General features: G+C 55.1%; 6 protein-coding genes across 6 annotated transcripts; 2 read left to right on the top strand and 4 right to left on the bottom strand.

Annotated features, from left to right (window-relative positions):
* Positions 1 to 15: 15 nt before the first annotated feature.
* SPRG_12000 (hypothetical protein) lies at positions 16 to 2248 on the bottom strand (the record flags this gene model as incomplete). The annotated part of the gene is made up of 5 exons (XM_012351030.1): positions 16 to 1295; positions 1343 to 1484; positions 1528 to 1939; positions 1986 to 2056; positions 2099 to 2248. 5 exons carry the CDS (start codon positions 2246 to 2248, stop codon positions 16 to 18), a joined length of 2055 nt encoding a protein of 684 aa, XP_012206420.1.
* A 642-nt stretch (positions 2249 to 2890) lies between these two features.
* Positions 2891 to 3617, bottom strand: SPRG_11999 (hypothetical protein; the record flags this gene model as incomplete). Its single annotated transcript, XM_012351029.1, has 2 exons — positions 2891 to 3067; positions 3528 to 3617. 2 exons carry the CDS (start codon positions 3615 to 3617, stop codon positions 2891 to 2893), a joined length of 267 nt encoding a protein of 88 aa, XP_012206419.1.
* An 8850-nt stretch (positions 3618 to 12467) lies between these two features.
* On the bottom strand, positions 12468 to 14303 carry SPRG_11998 (hypothetical protein). The gene is made up of 8 exons (XM_012351028.1): positions 14227 to 14303; positions 14022 to 14177; positions 13864 to 13981; positions 13747 to 13823; positions 13482 to 13688; positions 13395 to 13439; positions 13274 to 13350; positions 12468 to 13224 (listed from the first exon to the last, which is right to left on the bottom strand). Exons 1-8 carry the CDS (start codon positions 14278 to 14280, stop codon positions 12519 to 12521), a joined length of 1440 nt encoding a protein of 479 aa, XP_012206418.1. The 5' UTR covers positions 14281 to 14303; the 3' UTR covers positions 12468 to 12518.
* A 396-nt stretch (positions 14304 to 14699) lies between these two features.
* On the top strand, positions 14700 to 15672 carry SPRG_11997 (hypothetical protein). Its single transcript, XM_012351027.1, has 4 exons — positions 14700 to 14868; positions 14911 to 15091; positions 15134 to 15410; positions 15459 to 15672. The coding sequence occupies exons 1-4, from the start codon at positions 14738 to 14740 to the stop codon at positions 15611 to 15613; spliced, it is 744 nt and encodes a 247-aa protein (XP_012206417.1). The 5' UTR covers positions 14700 to 14737; the 3' UTR covers positions 15614 to 15672.
* Positions 15673 to 15855: 183 nt separating this feature from the next.
* On the top strand, positions 15856 to 18185 carry SPRG_11996 (hypothetical protein; the record flags this gene model as incomplete). The annotated part of the gene is made up of 2 exons (XM_012351026.1): positions 15856 to 17654; positions 17705 to 18185. Exons 1-2 carry the CDS (start codon positions 15868 to 15870, stop codon positions 18183 to 18185), a joined length of 2268 nt encoding a protein of 755 aa, XP_012206416.1. The 5' UTR covers positions 15856 to 15867.
* Positions 18186 to 18341: 156 nt separating this feature from the next.
* On the bottom strand, positions 18342 to 19323 carry SPRG_11995 (CMGC/CDK/CDK7 protein kinase). The gene has a single exon (XM_012351025.1). The coding sequence runs from the start codon at positions 19301 to 19303 to the stop codon at positions 18383 to 18385; it is 921 nt and encodes a 306-aa protein (XP_012206415.1). The 5' UTR covers positions 19304 to 19323; the 3' UTR covers positions 18342 to 18382.
* Between the last annotated feature and the right edge of the window lie 481 nt (positions 19324 to 19804).

The raw sequence follows: 19804 nt of genomic DNA, 5'->3' as shown, positions 1-19804 counted from the left end.
TCGAAATAGGTTAATTCAGGCTTTGTTGTCGTTTGTGCTGAGGAGTTTCTCGACCTTTTCGTGCTCGGTGCGCAAGCGGTCTTTCGTGAGCTTGAGCGGGAGGGCCGTCGCGACGTCCTCTCCATCGACGACTGCGATCTTGCGTAGATTGGGCGACAGCTTGAGCGAGTTGACGCCGCCGCGGTCATCACCGACGAGCACGATGCTCTCGCGCGTGTTGAAGGTCACGTGCGTGAGCTTGGCGCGTTTGACCACTTTTTGCTCACAGAGCGGCTCGTTCTTGTTTTCGGCGAGGTCGAAGACGTGAACCTTGCCGTCGCTCGTGACGGCAGCGAACACTGTGGACGAGTACGGCGCCCAGGCCACGTCGCCAACCGAGTTGCCAAGATCGAACGACATGATCGGGTCCGGAAGGCTGTGGTCCCAGAGCTTCACGGTCCAATCGGCCGAGCACGAGAGGAAGCAGCGGTCGTGGAACGGGTTCCAGCGCACGGCGTAGACTGCCATGTGGTGGCCCGCGTACGTTTCGAGATACTGGCCCGAGTAGGCCTTGGAACACTTGTGGATCTTGCCCTCCTCCGTTCCGACGATGAAGAGGTGCTCACTGAAGCGGTTAAAGTCAAAGCAGCAGCCACCCGCGAGCCCCGAGAGCGACGTTTCCTCCGGATCGTCTTTGACCGTGTTGACGAGCTTGAGCTGCATCACCGGCTCCATCTTGAGCTCGTTCTTGCTCATGATCCAGTTGGCGACGCGACCGTCGGAAGAAATCGAGAAGAAGTTGAGCTCCTTCGCGAGGTCTTCTTCCTGCCAGTTGACCTGCCACACGGGATCGGTGTGCTTGCCGGTCTTGATCGTTGACGTGTAGATGGGCCGATTCACCTTGTTGCGGACGTCGTAGACAAGCACCGTGCCGTCGTAGCAGCCAACGGCCAGAAGCGCCGGCTGTTGCGGGTGAAAGTCGAGGCACATGACACCCGACTCGGTCGCAAAGATGAACTCGGGGTGCGACGTGTTTTTGAGTGTGTAGCAGCACACGAGGCCCGAGCCTTGCTTCAAAAAGTCGTACGAGCCGTACCCGACAGCAAAGAGGTCCGAGAAGCAAGGGTTCCAGCACACGGCCGTCACTTGCTTCTTCTTGGCGCGTTCGGACGCAAAGCGCCAGAGCGGGAGGAGGGAGCCCTCGCCTTCGCGGAAAGCGTCGGACGCGTCCTCCCAGTACTTGAAATCCTGGAAGATCTCGTCCTCGGCGTTCTGGTTCACCATGCGCTCGATGACGCGGAGGATCTTGCCCATCGCTGCGCTATGAACCATGTCGTCGTCCTTATTTTGGCGCCGCCCGTACTGGCGACTGCCGCGGTCGCAGCCACCGCGACGTCTCCACCGTCCTTCTCTTCCTTTTCTTTCTTTTGAGCCGCTTTCTGGAGCTGAATTTGCTCGCGCTGGTGCTGCTCGTACGCGTCCATGTACGTGTCGTAGATATCCCACTAGAAGCCAGCGTTGGTCGAGAGCGCTTCGCATCGACACTACCTGCGTCACAGTGGCCATGTAGTTGAGCACGGGCGGAGGCTCCGTCTCCACCGACCGCTGCCGCAGCGGGTTCGTGTACGTCTGTGCCGCCCGCTCGCTGTAGTTGAACTGGTTCTTCCCCGACTCAAACTGGAGCGCCGTCTCGTCGAGCTTTTCACCTTTTGCCTCGGCCTCTTCCTTGGCAATCTTGATCGCAGCATCCCGTGCTTCCTTCTCTTCCTCGGCCTTCTTCATGTCGTACGCCGCTTGGGCCTTGGCGTCTTCCGACTCTTTGTGGATCATCGAACCTTCGAGCGCGAGGTGCAGATACAAGTTGTCGCCGGGTCCCGGGGGATCAACTTTGTACATGCGCTCCTTGTAGTTGTACTTGGTGATATTATTGGGCACGTTCGGGTCGTTGGCCGTGAGGACCCTACGAGCGCGTGTGAGCGCCAGACGACGTTGGACTCGCGACGCACCGCGAGAACTCTTCCTTGAGCTCTTGCTCATTGAGGCGTAGCTGGTTGTCTGGAACGACAATCTTCTTGACCTACGCGCGCCCATCGTCGTTGGTCCGAACATGGGTCCGTACAGGCTCGTGGTAAATGTCGGCGTCGTCGGGTTCGGTGGCTTGGGCTGGTACGTCGCCGCTCTTGGGCGTGTCCGAGGCAATAGCATCCGAGGCCTTGGTCTCTTTGGCCTTCTTCTTCGTCGGCGACGTTGCCTTGGGCTTCGGTGGCATGTGTCTTTTCGAATTGAAAGTGCCTAAAGATCCGAAAACGTCGCTTGGATTGGGTATCTTTTAAACACTAAACAACGTACTGCTGACTCAATCTTCCGTCTCTCCTCACTCCTGTCGCCCTACAGCTCATGACGCCATGCCCACAACGCCGTGGACGTATCTATAGGTGCGACGGCTTTGCATGCGCTTAGCTCGTGACCAAGCTTGACGACGCCAAACTCGTGCAAGCTCCCTCGATTACCTCGTCGACACAGCAACGACATCAACCTTTTCGAAGCCATTGAGAGAGGCTTGCAGAACTGGCTGGCCCGCGCCCGACACCTTCGACCTGGTTGGTAAATATGCTTGTGGTTTCGACCTCGAGTGTGTCTGTGATCTCGAAAAATCAAGATGACGCTTCCTGCTGTCGGTGACATCTACATATTCCCACGCGATAGCGCGCTCCCGGATATATCCCTTTGGCACGACAAATTTACAGCTCTATGAGTACGTGAAAAGGCTCGTACAATCGACCGGCGGACGCCGTACCGACATCGCATGGACCGCAATCATGGACGCGTAGCAGCGCGCTGGAATGATGCACCCGTCATTGCGCTCACCATGCTAGTGCAGTCGAGTGGAGGAGGGTCACCGCCGAGTCTATCATGACGACGCTTCGGCCTGCCACGCATCGTCTTCGTTGGACGCTGTCACACTCGCCATGCTGACGGTACAAGACACCACGTCGATGACTGTCCCCGTGTAGTCGTCGCCCTGCGGCAGCGTCTTCATAAAACCAGCGTCCGATGCGTTGAGCTGATTGACGTAGCGGCGGTACGCCTAGAGATTGCTCGGGCAATCGTCCGACGTCACACTCATGTCCTCCACGAGCATCCACGGACAGTTTGCTGTGGGCACGGCTTTGAGAACACGTCCCTTGCGGGGTGGGCTGGTAGTAACTAACCGGTATTTCGCAATTGTAGGATGACCGCTTGGACAGCAATGTGTGGTAACCAAGGAGAAGTACGCGAACCGCCAGCCACTATAACGACGACACGTAGATTAAGAAGTGCAGCTCGAAGCAGATTAATATTGTGCGACAGTGATTGCGATGATCGATGCCTTGACTGTACCGCCATGAAAGTTGAGTGTGCGGGTATATGTCGAATCGATCGTGCAAAGTGCGTCAAAGTTAGCCACGCAGTTGACATATATATGAACGTGTTTCGCGTTACCTTCGTTGTTACAAAGGTTTTGCATACGTAGAGACTAGCAATCTCCTTCTTCTTCATTCGCTCACCGGGCCGTGGCTGCGCAGGCGGCGGCGCGGGGGCTCGTTGAGCTCTTCTGTGGTCGTCCGGGGGCGCTTGTGGCCGCGGGTGAGGCCCATGACGACTCGCTGTGTAAAGGCCTTCCAGGCTGTGCCGTCGGCGGCAGAGCTACGCAGTTGGTTGAGGTCCTCGAGAGACGCCAACGACTGAGGCGGCGTCAACGACTGAAGGTCGCGGTGCAGGACGTTGATAGTGTTGGGAACGATAAATATGCCTCAGTCGCAGCCGTTCAATTGTTGAGGCACCCGCGAGACGACGCGCTGCAAGTGGAGATGGTTGGCGATGCGCGGATCACTGAAAACAAGAGTGGCAAGGCCATCACCAAACGCGAGGAGCTCCAGATCGCGCTTGTCCGGCCTGCCGCTCTTGTTAATCGAGTCCAAGATTATGACTTACCCATTGGCATTACCCGGCAGAACGAAGCAAAAAAGATGCCAGTGGACTTTGTTCTTGGAAATGGGCATAAGCCACAAAGGGAAGGTGCGTAGGTTGGTGTTTCGTTGGAATAGAGCATGGCACTCCGTTTGTCCGCGGTGATGCGTGTTGTCCAGTCCATCGGGCTCTTCTTGTAGATGGCGTAATGGCTCATCCATCGAGACGAAAGCACTAGCGTGGCTTGTGCGCGCGATGGCCAATTGCATGAAGATCTCGAATTGTTGTTTCGATGAGCCACTCGTCATACCGTAGCAATGACCACACGTGTCGTCAGGGTTTGGCGTGAAGCAGTGTACATGGGCAAAAAGATCAACGTCGTTGTGGTCGGGCGTAAAGTATTTGACTCCATATGTGTCGATCGCATCCGCGAGCAGAGTGCACGGCTCCAGACTAGGCAACTTTGAAGACAGTTTCACACGAAGAAACTTGGACGTCTCCGTGAGCATTGCAGCGACGAGATCAGCTCGTGAGCGACTTGCCGAGGAATTTGTGGCCTTCGATGTAGGTGATTTCGGGGCTGCTTTCTTTCCATTCGTCGCGTTGGTCTTCGCTTGAAGGATGCTCGAACTGGCTGATATGACCTTAGTGCGCTTGGTCACCGGCTGGACGACATCGGCCAACTTGGCAGCACGTTTCCTTGTGTCCTTGGCAAGGGCGGCTTTAGGGCGGTGCGCGTTGGGGTGCTCGTTGTGTATATTATATCAACGTGTTCCGCTTTATCTTTCTTACAAAGAGTTCGCATGCGTAGTGCTACGCCTGAATGCGTGGGAGTTGGCACCAGCACTTGATCATTGGGAGTTACCTGCACAGAGAGAAATCCATCCCGTGGTGGACCCCACTCGTCGAGGAATAGTTCGCGCGAGGTCGTACGTAGGTTCCTGTACTCGGACCACTCGACAGAGGAGTGCAAGCTGTCAGGTGTGTTTCAAACGAAACCGTACGAGCCCGCATCCGAATAAATCCGGATACCGAATGAGCGCATAAAACCGACGCTGCACGAGGCGAGGCCGGACGATTGGTGGCGGTAGCGGAGGGCCAGGAGGCGACGGAACTTCGTGGAGACTGGGCGACCGCGCCCGCGGGGCGAAAGCACGGGTGGGCCAGCGAATATTGACCACCGAATATATATACTCGTCGTCACCAATGGACAAACTCCACTACACAGCAAATATGCTGGGTGGCATAGATATCGGTGACGCATGCGATCAAACTCAACGAGAGGTACGCTGCGAGTGGGACGATGATCAAACGAGCGGGAGCAAACGTCAATGCTGGCGATCGAGGGTTGTGATCTAGATGAGCAATGACGCGTGGGCTCGTCTCACTTTAAGATTTCCACGTCGTGACAGCAAACACGAGTGCGATCACGTGCGAGTAGTACTTGACGCTGTGTTCGGTGTAAAAAGTGGATACGCACCCAGGATGTACATTGGGTTGGCATCGACGAACTCACTATCGCATTGCTGACCGAACACGATTTGATCGACGGCTAGATAGCTAGGATTGGCCGTCAATACTATTCGAAGCAAAAAAAGCCACTTACATTGTCGGCGGGAACATAGTAGTGCCTGCGAACTGGACGCGCGTGCTCGAGGTTGCCTTGGCTTAACCCTCCAGCAGCGTCACCAAGAGCCCACGGTGTGTCGTGGCGGGTGGTAAGAACCCCAAGGCGACCCAGTCGCCAGCCAATGCACAACGACGCATATCACATCGCTTGGGTTCACCCGTCATCTTGACTAAATCATCGAGGATTGTACCGCCCGTGCGAAAGTGTCATCTATGGCACAGCAGTCGCCGACGCCACTGCGACCGACCCGCGACCATGGGCTGCAACTCGAGCGAACCCAAGAAGCCGATCATGGAGTAGGTCGCGTTGCATGTTCAGGTAGTCCGAGTACGACATATCTAAGCGCGCGAACCAGGGCTACGGCTAAACCTCGGGTTGGTTGTTTTCAAGAAACTCGTTCTAGATGGCTGATGCGGCCACCGCTGCGACCATGACGCACGCGAGGAGAACTATCTTGTATTTTCTCATCATTCGCTTAAATGCGCGCTTATCTTCCCTCAGCTTCATTTACCTATTGTTTGAACAAAAAGATCTAACAAACTGTAAGTACATCCTCCTTTAAGTCACCTGGCTCGGACAGACCGGAGGCGAAGCCGACGTGGCCGCGAAGTGGCCCTGAGCGCAGCTATTGCGCGGACGCAGTGCGTGCGCTAGCATGTATAAGTAGACTCTCGGGACCTTGGTTCTCTTTTGTTTCTGGCACCTATTTTTTGCAGAGTAAATTCACTGCATCCCAGGTAGACAGTGATCGGGATTTATATTCCTGTCTTGTTTGGTATCTCTCCTCCTTCGATTTGTTTTTGGTTTGTTCGATCTGATTGGTGGATGGATGGTTGGGTAATTATCTGACCGGCTAAACCAAGTACTCAGGTGGCTTCTTTTCTATTCGCCGCCAGTTGGGAAGATGACCACGAACGTTGCGGACCGATGACATAATTGATGTGTGGTTTGCATCGCCTTGGTACTTGGCATGGATAGGGGCCCTACGACCACACTATTTTGTTGGCGCAATTGTTCAGGGAAGTAGTTATCTGATAGTATGCTCGTACTCCAAAATTGCCTACCACAGATGCTTCTTGGGTCTGTCGTGTTGAGAATTGCCCAATCAAAGCGCTGCACTCTTGATAAGGATCTATCTAAGAACTCCAAAGGCATGCAAGAGGTGATGCTGTGCGACGATTTTGTGCGTTATGAACCTGCAGTGCGTTGGGTAGATATCACTAACTGTAAAAAGAGTGTGCAGTAGATGGTAGCCATGCGGAAGTGGACACCGCGAGGAAGTAGGAAGAATGAGATAATGCCTACGTAGGTAAATAGCGCAAATGTCGACTAACACGGTACAATCCAAGAAATGTGGACCAGCAGCAGTGTGCACTTTGCACACTAGTCTTCAGCGTAGCCTAACTGCTGGCAGATACAACTGGTATACATGCAAGCTACATATACAGAGGAAACGGTTCTGCGCTTTTCCAACCGTTACGCAAGCTAAGCCAACCGACTAGTGGCCGTCGGTCATCTAGGCCGCGGCAGAAACCTCGTCGGTCGACACCTTTGCCTGCTGCGAGCCGCGCCATTAGACCAAGCGACGCTGAGCAATGAGAAACTTATTGCTACGCTGCAAAAGACGACGTATTGAGGGAGTCGGCGACATGCTCCAGCCAGCCAATAACAGGAAGAACTGTCAGGAGACCACAGCCAACATCAGAACCAACACAGATCCAACATTGACATCAAGCTCAGAGCGCGAAACAGCCAGCTGCCGCAAACGCCATCAGCCATTGATTATTAGCAGCATGTTTCATATCATCGGACCCCGAAACCCAAGGCATCAACACAAGCAGAGGAAACATATCCAGCGTGCCACGCCGCAAAAACGAGAATCAATTTATCCAGCCAACCGCCCAGCTTCACGCCATCAGAATAAAACAAGTCAACATACCCAGTACCCAGAAATATACACTCTGATGGACGACAACCGATCAAGACGCCAAAACAAAATAATCTGGACCAGTGTCGGTACCACGAGCATTCAACCTTATTAACATCAGACCACCCGACATTTCGCGTCGGTCGCCAAGCAAACGCCGCTGATAGATGAAGTAGCTTGACGTTGGACCACATAGAAAAACCTTTAGAGTGGTAATCTCGGTAATACACCGCCTGACAGTGGAAGGAAGAGACTAAACGGCAACATTGGACAGGAATCGTTAGCTACCTATGTACAGAGCTGCCTGTAGGGAGCAGCCCTGTACAATTAGTTTTGTCCAGAGGGTTATATTACGAAATGAGTAACCCGATAAGCATGGTGATCGACCAGTAGTATATCTCAAGCCACGAAAAGCTAGTTTACTACGCTTGCGGGCGCCATAGATATAGGCCCTGAAACACGACCTCGCTGCTGTCATTATTGCCGCTACGCGGCACGAGCTTCGCTCAAATACGTTGACTCGCTCCGCTTGTCTAGCCGCTTCGCGGTCAAGATGACACCATGTAGCCAAAAAACCTAAATCGATATACACGATAATTGCCTTACCCATTTGTGATCCAGCAACGTCCGGAAATCCACCCACAACAGCCCTACAAAGCATGCACGAAAGCGCTGACTGCTGTTGTCAGTCTGAGCTTGATATCTGAAGGAACGCGGGTTAGTGTCGTCTCGCATGCTACAAACATTTTTTGCACAGTATATCTTTTGACATAGCTTTTGACGTTGAGAAATAAGAAGGCATGACGCGGTTGCTGTCGTCGCATCGAATCTTTCAGTAGGACCCGCAAACCAAAGTTATAACCAGGCTATATTTGCATCATAGGGCACTGTGACCTTACAGACACCTTTCTATACGTTTGTTTCCAATGTTCGCGCTTCGTTGGTATTGCAAAGGAGCACATCATTGGAATGAGTGTAGTCCTACGATCAAACCTCAAGACGACACTCGACTAGGGGCGGAATAGATGGGTAGTAGCAAGCTCGAACCTGCCATAGCATTGAAGTGTCAGGCTACAGCTGCCTTGTCTGTTGCTACTAAGTTTTCAGTTTTGCATATCCCCGTGCCTCCGGCGAAAAACTTCAGGGGCAGAGAGAACCCAAAACATTTTCTCTCCACTTTATAGAGCTTGGTGGTTACAGTTGCCTATGAATAATAAAAAATGTTTTGCCCTGTGGTCTCACGGCCACACTTGTTTCGCTGTGAATATCATGGTAATTGATCATTCTAGCACATGTGATAACATTGTAGTTTCAGACAGGTGCATCCTTGTTTATCGGCTACGGAGTTTCGCACGCTCTTTCGCGTCCAGCGCTGAAACTGTAGTGGCAGAGAAAATAACCAAAGACTACTCTTGCAATCTTTGATAGCACAGTTATGCCAGTTACTTCTTTGTTAGACCAGAGGACTGCAAACTACTGACAAGAGCTTGAAATCATCAACCGTGTCAATGCATCTCCGATGTAGTGATTGCTATATACATGCCTCCAACCACCGATACCTATTTAGAAGGCGTTGCCAGTATTTTGCTGAAGATAAAAGGCTGTGCAAGGAGAGTATACGTCCCGTATAGCTCTAGCAATTTTTACCCACCCCACTGTGGTCACTCACGAATCCGGTTACGCTCATCTTCTAAAGGAAAAAATACTTCGCTAGCTCGTGGTGCGCCGCCAGCAAACAAACTTCTAAAAGATTCGTGGCCTGAAAGACAACAATACTATGGCACACAGGACAGAACGCGATCGTATAACGCAGTACATCACACATGCAATGTACAAAGATGACGCTTACTACACGGCAACATAGAAGCAGCAAATGAAAGGCTAATATCCTAGAGTTAGAGCTCACGCCTGAATCTGCACAGCAGTCAGCGATTTTCGACACGAGCCATCTGTGCCTCGAAAATATAATATAGATCTGCTCGCACAGTCTAACGTAAATCCGTTGTGGTCCCACTGCTCACAATTTCGAACAAAAATATTCACAAAGCAGTCCTTGGTAAAACATTATCCTGCAGAGCCTGCACGATTGGGCTAAATTGTGCGCTACGCGCACCAATGTTTGCGTACTGCATGTGCGCACGCGCTCTGCGTAGAGTATAGAATCTTGGTACACACTTCTTGAAGGCTTGGACAGTCCGGAGCCAAAGCTGACGCGGCTGCAAACCTGCCCCAAGAGCGTAACCTCGATACCATGAATCCAACGGATCGAATTTGCGTTACGACTCGCACCATAGTTGCGCTGACGCGATTGATGTGCGTGTTTCCACGCGCTGGGCTTTTTTGGCATTTGAAGCAGTCTTCCATCGTCATTCGTTGCAAGCGACTACAACGCAAATATGATGTGATGATTTATGTGCGCAGCAAGTACGGCAAGCTCGACCTTATTATCACGGTCGAGTGCAATGCAATTTGGAAATTTATAGAAGTCTGCAATTCAGGAGTGCTCGAGGAGCAGCGACATGATTTTGGCTGCAAGACGTCATCGACGAATCGTTTTGACATCGTATCTCGCATCTTTGTTTAGAAAACGATTCTGCATTGATGATGATATCATAACGATATGCATTTTGCTATTGACGACCTATGTTCGGGAGTCGAATTTCCAAAGCGCTGTTAGCCTCTCGCACACATCTTGCTCATGCTCGTCTGTGAGCAACCGAAACATTGTCCCGTGCGACCCGACCTTGCTTCTCGAGTACAAGTGTCACAACCACGTCGAGGTGTGCTAAAGCTTTGCGTTGATCAAGAACCCTCTCAAGTATATGCAGGAGGGTCACGATCGCATTGCGTACCCATTGGTGACGTCATCAATAAGGTGAAGCAGTATTAGCCGGGGCACGACATCGCGGTCCAAGAGGCCCTCTTGGACCGCGATGTCGTGCAGCCTCTTGAAGAGGCTGCACTACACATCATGGACGTCAAATCCATGCGCTCTTTGTACAGCTTCGAACGGCTTGCTGCCCACGTGAAGGGCAAGCAAGTCGTGCGTTTTGTGGCTGATACTATCTATGGCACGGGCGCGTATTTTCAGTGGCCAACGTACGACTCATGGTATTTTTCGCTGTGTGTCTCGCCGAAACCCCCGACGACGACGGCGTGGTCTCCGAGAACGCGCCTTTACAGCAAGATCTGTCGCCACTCCACTTGGCTCACGGCTGACAGCGGCTTGTGGCTACCCCACAAACGTTCAGGAAATCGTGCTCTCGACAGAATGTACAGCGTTCCCCCAAAGAATGGCGAGCTGTATTACGTTCGAACGCTTCCGTGTCATTGTCGTGGTACAATGTCGTACGCGGATCTCCGTTCTGTTGATGGCCACCTCCACGTCATTTTTAAGGAAGCGTGTCAAGCTCCCAGGCTACTCGCATCGGGTGACGAGTGGCGCCGTTGCTTCCTTGACGCATCGTTGAGCCATATGTCACGTCAGCTTCGTGACCTCTTTGCCACGCTGTTGGTCGTCGTCGTCAGCCCCTCTACCCCACTTGCGCTGTGGACGAGTGTACACAAGCACTCTGCGATTCTTCGAGGACTATGCGATGGCGCTGCACCCTGACGGCGACCCTCGCTCACCATTGGCTCGTGCATTATGGGACATCGACGAGCTCTTGCGCTCACACAGTTAGGACTTCTCGCTCAATGCGTTTCCGACTCTGCCCCAGCTTGGTGCCTATTGCATAGTCCTGGAAGCTGACGCCGTGGATCCTACGCGATAGACCTACGATCGTAAGGTCCTACTGGAAAGCTCTACAGGGCATTGCTTCCGCCAACCTACACCAACACGCTGTCTTCGATGCTGTATGCCGCGAGCTCGACGTGCCTCCAAGCCAACGAAGATGCCATTTTTCTGTGCGGCGAAGGCGTCTCTGGTAAGAGCTATGTGTCAAACCATCTGCTTGCATGGTGTCCATCCAACAAACGCGTCGCGATAGTATGGCCGTGGGGCCACAGGGCTCACCCTAGCGAATAATGAAAGCAACCGGCACGACGACGCTGTTTAAGATGACGAAGAGTAATCGTGGGTTTACTCCGCTACTAAGGTGTCCGCTCTGGACTCTAAGGCGTGCGCAAAACCCTGGAGCAGCACTGCTAGTACAACACAGCGTCAATGGAAGTACGAGTAAACTACAGTAACTACTTCCCCCAAAACGAGTGTGGCCCAAGTGTCACTCACTGCTCTAGCCCCCGTATACCTAAACGAAAAGGGTCACGTATCCGGCGAAGTCCAGTTACCCAGTACACCGAAAATCCATTTACCTAAGCGTGCCACAATTGCGCCGGCGGGCGCGCAGTGTGGCCAAGTCACCTTCGCCTCCTGTCGGTGTGAGTCTGGTGCTTTGAAGGATGGTGTACATGCATCTTCTTGCTCTTGAGAATAGGACAACAAGCAAACAGAAATGGTCCACGCTAGCAGAGCTAGCCCTTGACGGCCACGCTAGAGCGATTGCAAACGCTTTACAGCCTATCAAGCGCTGGTACAGCGAGCGTTTGTCGAAGGCGAGCAACGGAGCAGCCGGAGGTGCCTTTAATTGCAGGCGCCGGTCGCTAGTCCGCCCAGGACGCATTACTCCGTCCGAGGCAGGGTAGAACCGAGACGTCGGCTCGACAATGCAATATGACGTGAACTGGCGATATAGTAGCTGAAGCAGGCACGCGGTTGTGAGAAGGTTAGAGTTCATCTTTTCGGAACATCCTACGCCTCCTATCTATGCAGCTAATTTACGCCTCCGGCACCTCGACTACGTGGTACCGTAAGTTGAGATGTCTCGTAGTCGAGGGGTTCCTAGCTGTCGAGAAACTCGACACCTAAAACTCCTTCCGCCCTGCAGTTCGAGTGCCCATTTGCCCAGTTTTCCATCGAAGTACCAGAAAACAGAAACCATTTATGCATGCCCACTCGAAACTCAACAAAAACACTCAGGAGTAATTTTATCCCCAAATGTGTCATTTATTGTCGGGTCAACAAGGAGGTCACTAGAGAACAAACTTGTACGCTTCAATGTCGCCGACGTCGAATTCTTCCGTGCCGCCGAGGGGTGGGTTGCCAAAGACATCCGTGGCCTGACTTCGGCCACGCACAAGACCATCATCGATCTCTAGTGCTGCGGCGCTGCTTTTGCTGTCGATTCCGATGGCAAGGAGCGACGGCTGGCACATGACAAACTTGGCGCGCGTTCCAGTGGCCGCGTACTTGACAGCCGGCGCAAGCGAACCCACGAAGCAACTCTTGTCGCCGAAGAGCTGGTCCCGCGGCCCGACGCCGTGCGAGAGGTACGCTATGATGACACGATCACAGCCGAGAACTTGCAGCACCACAATAAGCGGCGCGATGTTGGCACAGTAGCGATACAACGTGTCAAGGCCCCGACCTTGCTGGATTGCGCAGTAGCAGCGTTGCAGCTGCTTCAACTGTTCGGTCGCAGGCAGCCACGTCAAGAGGATAGAGTCACGTGTTGCGTCAAGCAGCATCGGTGGCGCCGACTTATCGACGACAAGAGGCAGCGGACTCCCATACTCGTCGATCGTCGATACATCCACGTACGCCGTCGGCGTTGACGCGAGTCGCAACTCAAAGTTCTGACGTCGAAAGAGGTACCCGTACCACTTTCGATAGGCGACGGTACAAATTTCCGCCATCGAGCACGCCCGAGTGCGCGTAGCCAGGAGCGCCCACCATGCGCTACGCAGCTCGTCCGTGGGATGCGATCAAATGGATTGGGTCGACGTACGCGCCTGTGGCCGTCATCTCGGCCGCCATGGGAGCTTTGTGGAGCTTCAGCAGAGCCATGAGAAAGCGGCAGTGGATCTATGCACGAATCGATCACACGAGTCACCGAGGCGCAAGCGCACCTTTGGCCCTTCCCCGAGGTAGGCATCAACAATCCGGAGAGCGACCTACCTTTGAATGAGTCTACACATATGTCAACATTGTCCTACTGCCAGTGGAACATATGGGACGAGGAAGCTGTGGATCGTGTCGGCAAAGTACGAGTCATCCCAGGCTCCTTGGCGTTGCATCGCGGTCGCGAGCAGTGGGTACCGCCACGCCACGGTGTCCTTTAGATGACCGATAACTGCCAGCTCGTGGGCCGGCGACGTCGGGAGCTTCCACTCATCCTTGGGGCGACTGCGTTGCAACAAGCTCTACACGCAAGTGCATCAAGCATGTCCATGCACGTGCATACAGGTCATAGAGCCCTACCCGCATCATGCAATATACTTGAGCTTCCGAGATGTCGACGAGAAGACACAAGCGCATGAGTTCTGGCAGTACACGGCCTACTCGCTACATTAGAGCGCGTGGAAGAGGGCGTCGCACAATGATCCACGCCATGGAGTCGCCGCAGTACTATGGAAAGCCGGCGGTGGGCGACGGCCAACGCCGGGACCAGCTCCAACGTGACGTGTGACGAGGTCGGCTTGCCAAACATCGGCGCCTGCGATATGTTAGCCATCGAACGGCCAGGATAGGCCTACGGCAGCAATCGATGCTGGCAGGGTCGGCCCGAAGATATCTTTTGTCGCGGCGGCGTACGTGGCTTCGATCTTGGCTGGCGATTGCTCGCGCTCCGACGTGCAAAGGAAGTACCACACCGCTGGGCGCAGAGAATCCGGTACGCCCTTCCGACACTCCTACGCACCGCTTCGTGAGCTATGGGCCATGGCGCCGTCATGCTCCTACGGCTAGCGTCTCGTCGTACGTCGGCGGCAGCGGCGAAAGCGCCCCATGTGACATCTTTCGTCCCGAGAAATGAAAGTGACCGTTGCTTGCCGAGAAGACGTCGAGGTTAAAGTCGTAAAACGCAACGCGGAAATAGGTATCGTACGGTGCTCATAGCCAAAACACCTGCCATCGATGCCAGTGTACACATCAGTGCGCGGATACGAAAGGTGCCCTCGGGTATGGGTTTTCCCTTACCCGGGCTCTCTTAATGTTGGGATCGGTAAGGGCACGATATGTATGGGCTCGAAACCAGTCGCCACGAAGAACCTATGCTACAGGTACTTCTGCTTTTTAGGTACAAATACGTCTTCTCCTTTACGAAGTGGTCAATAACGTCAATACAAATTGTAGTAGCAGCCATTGACGCGCTCGAGTTGCCATTGTGCGAACTCCAATGGGTTATTGAAGTGCGTTTTTCGAAACGCGTTAAACCCAATTCACGGTATCCGGACGCTGAACATTTTCCAGCATGAGCAGTGGCGACAAGAGCAAGGCGCTCGAGTTCATCGAGGTTGACGAGCCGGCGGTCTCGTCGCCCCGGTCCCGCGCAGCCACCGTGTCGTCGTCAGCACCAGCGTCTCCCCAGGCCTCTGCCACGCTGTAAGGAGCATCTCGGTCGCCTTTGCGTCATCAAAGCGCTAGGCTGGGCAGCGTCACGGCTAGCGTCCGCCAGGCCAAGCACCCCGTCGCCGCTGTTTTCCACGTGCTATTCAAGGCGCTGGCGCTCCTCGCCTATCTCTTTGGCGGCCTCTTCTCGAACAGCTTTGTCTTCGTCTTCGTCATCTGCATCCTGCTGCTGGCGTTTGACTTTTGGACCGTCAAGGTACACTGCATGCCATCGGGCGATCTCATCCCTTCTGCGTAGAATGTCTCGGGCCGACTCCTCGTCGGTCTGCGGTGGTGGAACCGCGTTAACGAAGATGGTACGAGCGAGTGGATCTTCGAGTCGCACGAGGACATGACAGAGCTCGACCCTCTTGACGCCAAGGTCTTTTGGACTGGCCTCTACGGCGCGCCCTGCGTCTGGGTGCTTTTCCTGCTCATCGCCGTGCTCAAATTCAATCTTGAGTGGGCTCTTATTGCAATCGTGGCACTCATGCTCTCGATGGCCAACATTGTCGGCTACACCAAGTGCAGCAAGGGTACGTTCTCTCATGAGCAACCATGCATCTCTGACACAGCAAGCGCAGATGCCAAGAACAAGATGAAATCGATGATGGCCTCGGGTGCACTCGAAGCGCTGCAGTCGTCCACAGGCTCGACGATCCTCTCGACACTTGGTGGTATGGCCTTCGGGAGTGCGCCGGCGCGGCCCAACGCCCGCCCGCCTAGTGAAATCGTCTGACGAACTAGTCTTGCATTAAACTGGCCAACCTTGCTATATACGCCTTGCTCGTTAGAGGCAACATGTTCTGCAGCGTCATAGCCGGAGCAGAGGCTCAGAAAAGGTCAAAGACATGGGACCGAGACCGCTGCAAGGTTGGCTTGGGGCGGTGCTGGCCATATTTCTCCATGAACGCCCAGACCCTGCGTCCGATTGTCTCGGATTTGGAGGGACCCCCACCCGGGTCCCCTAAAACAAATTTTGCCGAATCCAAGATGCACCACGAGGTGTTCCTCGCGCTCCTCGGCGTCACGGGCGAAGTCGTCGTCGAGGACCCGTCCGGCGACGGCTTCCTCATCGACGCCAACTACTGCCCGTCGCTGCTCTCAGTCGCGGACCGCGCGATACTGCTCCAGGTGCTACGCGTGGGCCACGCGTACAAGCACATCTTGGCCTTTGCGGCGCCACTCGCACCGGTGCCCGCGGTCGCGGCCAGCCACAGCCTGTATCGCCACGCGTTGCAGCACGCAATCGGCACGGTCCTCCGAGAGTACGAGCGCCACGTCACGGAGCTCGAGGCTGTCGTTCTCTCGAAGGCAAGCACGCGCACACTGCCGCTGGCGTTCTTGCAAGTCGAGCTCGCGACCGAACTCGACACATTCCCGTTCCTCTTGCGCATTATCCAACAAGTGCGAACGCTGCGAGGCAAAGACGTCCTCGAACTTATCAAGGCGCACGAGACGCAAGGCATACCGAGCCTTCAACGAGTGGCGCGGCGCCTGCTCACGGCTTTGCACCGCGTTCTCTTTCGCCAAATGCTCGCGTGGATGGTTTCCGGCGCGAGCCTTGTGGATCCGTACGACGAGTTCTTCGTCGTGGCTGACGCCGGCAGCTTTGTGCTCGCGCTAGCCCGCGCGCCGCTGCGCTACTGGCCAGCGACCATCTGCGAGGACGTCCTCTTCGTTGGCAACGCGATGCGCACCGTGCGGGAGACCTCCATGGTTTCGGCGCTGGCCCTTCAGGCCGATATTGCGCACCTGCTCCAGACGCCGCCCGATGTATGGGACTCGTTCGCCTTCGCGTCTAGCGTTGGCGCGCTTCGGGCCAAGGTCGCGAGCGAGCTCTACATGCACGTGCTCGCTTCGGCCAAGTTTGTGCCCGCCCTGCACCGCATGAAGGCGTTCTTTCTATGCGGCGACGGCGCGCTCTTCAACGCGCTTCTCGAGGCGATGGACCCGATCATGCGCTCGCCGCCGCACGCGCGGTCCGAGACGGACCTGCACCACGGCGTGTGGGCCCCGCTTCTCCGGCAGTACGACACGTCGATGCGCACGGACGACGACGATGACGCAGACAAGTACGTGATCGCGCTCAAGGTACCCGTGCAGAACTTTGACACGCGGACGTTCGCTGGACTCGTTTCGGAGGGTGTGACGAGCGACACGGGCAGCCTCGAGTGCTCTGGTCCAGCGTACGGCGTCGGCTACTGGCCCCATGTCCAGTACGTCCAGGGCGGTGCCGCGTCCATCTCTGCGACGTTCTCGATCGCGTCGCCAGTGGCTTCGGTCGTTCAGGGCTTTTGCGTTCTCATTGCCGAAACGGATGCACCGAGCGAAGTGGCACCGCCAAGCTGGACACCGACGTCGGGGCTTGTACTGTCGGGGGCTGTACCGACACTTGCTGTCGAGCTTGTGCTTGAAACGACGGTCACTCGAGCATCGATGACGACGACTGCCGCGACTCTGAGGGTACTCGACACGAAGGGCGGCAGCAATGCAGCACCACTGTTTCGATCTCCAGAAAGCATCGAGCTTCCGATGTCGGGTATTTGGACCCTCGATGTCGCATTCACGCTGTGCCTCCCGACTCGAGGCGAGCCAGGCATGCTTCTTTGCGTCCGCGACGTCGGCCCGGTTTTTGAGATCCCGCTCCCCCGACGCAAGGAGGCGTCACCCGTCGTTCTTGGTCTCGGTCTTTCCCCTGGCGTGCAAGTACATCACTGGAGCTTTGCGACCGCCCCCGTGGCCGACCCGTGGCGCAATGTGACGCTTATGCTGACGCCGTCACCTGCACTGCGCTACCGACAGCTGCTTTTCCATCGTCGCTTCTGAGGAGCTACGCCGACGTCTTCCGCGTCCTCTTCCGCCTCAAGCGGTTGCTCTACGCGCTCAACCACCTCAATGTTGCGGGTGTGCACCGCGACTGCCTTGCGCGACACGAGATGACGTTTGTATTGCACCACTTGCTCCTCTACTTTCACGTATCGGTCGTCGAAGCCTCGTTTGAGACGCTGCTGGCGACGATCTCGGCGACAACCGACTTTGATGTTGTCCAGCGCGCCCATGCGAGCTTCGTCGCTGGCGTCGGGAAAAAGTGTTTTGTGCACGCTACGGCCGTCATGGCGGCGCTCGACCGGGTGCTCGAGACCGTCGGGCGCTTTGTGCAGGCGCCAAGTGACCTCCTTCCGACCTTTCGTGACCACTGCCGCCTGCTCTTCACAGTTCTCAACCAGACGAACGCCCGCGAGCTCATGGCGCAGCTCGATTTCAACGGCTACGTTTCGTCTCTCGTCAGCACCGATCGGCGAGTTTAAGATTCCCATGGTCTTTAATAAACCTCGCTCCAAGCCAGTATCAAGAATCAATGTGCGTCTCTGCTTTGCCATCGATGCACATACTCGGAGATGTCGCTGCGCAGCTTCAGGCACTCTCGACGTGTTGTCGCCCATCAATCGACAACAAAGTGAATAGAGCTAGACGCGTAGCCGTGTGCGCCATGTATTGAAGCGTATTATGCGTCCGGCGCAGTGGCTTGCGAGTACGGAAGCTTCTCGGGCGGCGTCGGCTCGGGTGCAGACTTGAAGTACACGTGTTCGAGGGCAGCCGCGGCCGTGATGCGCTCCGAAGGGTTGAAGAGGAGGAGCTGCCGGAGGAGGTCGAGCGCGTCTTCGGACGCAGCTGTGAAGAGTGACGCAAGTGGCGGCGCCTTGCTCGGCGTGAACTCAATGTAGTTGGGCAGCGCTGTCATCCCTGGCCACGACTCTTCTGTCGGAGTCCCGAGCGCATGGAAGATGCGACCGAGCTGATCCAGCTCCGTCATGCCGGTGAGGAACGGTGTTCGCAATAAGAGCTCGGCAAAGATGCAGCCGACGCCCCAAACGTCGACCGCACCACTGTACTCGCGTGCGCCAAAGAGCAGCTCGGGCGGGCGGTACCAGATCGTGCAGACCTCGGACGTCATATTGCGGTTCGGGCTTCCGTACATGCGCGCGAGACCAAAATCGGCCAGCTTGATTTGGCCGTCGCCGCCGATGAGCAAGTTTTCGGGCTTGAGATCGCGGTGAAGGATCCAGTGAGCATGCAGGTGGGCGACACCCCGCAGAAGCATCTGCATGTAGGCCTTGACGTCACCGCGCGAGAGCACGATGCTCTTGTCCTTGATGACATCGTCGAGATTCTTGGGCAGAATCTCGAAGACGACGTTGACCGTGTCGTTGTGCACGAATGCATCGAGGAGCCGCGTCACGTTGGGGTGGCGCAGCTCTGTCTGGAGCTTGACTTCGCGTACGGCCGTAAAGTTGACGCCGTCCTTGAACTTGCCTCGCTTGAACTCCTTGATGGCCACGTGGGCGCCCGACACCTTGTGCACGGCCGCGTACACGTTACCGTACGTGCCCTCGCCGAGCTTGGCGCCGATCGCGTACCGATTCATGCTGCACCGCTCGTACTCGCTTCTGAAAGGCCATTGGCCGACACCAGGCTCCCCTTGGATTGGTCACCGCCGATTTTGTTTTAACCAATCATACGTCGTCGACAGAATATCTCGGTTTCGGTTCGGACACGGAGCTCTGACAGAGGTTTCAATTTTGCCCACGTAACCTACGTGGGGAGTACCAATTAGGTGGTGGGTGAAATACCGCACGCGCATTGGTCTAAAATCGCTCTAACACTTCCTTTGGGCAACCGCATTGGCTGATTTTTGGTCAAATGCAACACCCGCATTGGTCTAAAAGAAATAATTCAGTAACACGAAGTTCGAAGCTGTCAGATCGCGATCTTCGCGCAAGCGTTTTGGCGCTCCTGCACACTGGCGCTTGGCGACATGGAGCGCGAGTGAGCTTGCTTTGTTGCCGCTCAGAGGAAGCCGCGACCCATCAGGGTATGAAGTACAGTATATTGTCGTTATTCAGTGGTCGGTGCCTAGATCGATTCC

This window comes from Saprolegnia parasitica (assembly GCF_000151545.1).
Source record: "Saprolegnia parasitica CBS 223.65 unplaced genomic scaffold supercont2.73, whole genome shotgun sequence".
In the NCBI taxonomy this organism is placed as follows: Eukaryota; Oomycota; class Saprolegniomycetes; order Saprolegniales; family Saprolegniaceae; genus Saprolegnia; species Saprolegnia parasitica.
The sequence above is the reverse complement of the archived record's forward strand: the minus strand, read 5'-3'. Positions and strand labels throughout refer to the sequence as shown.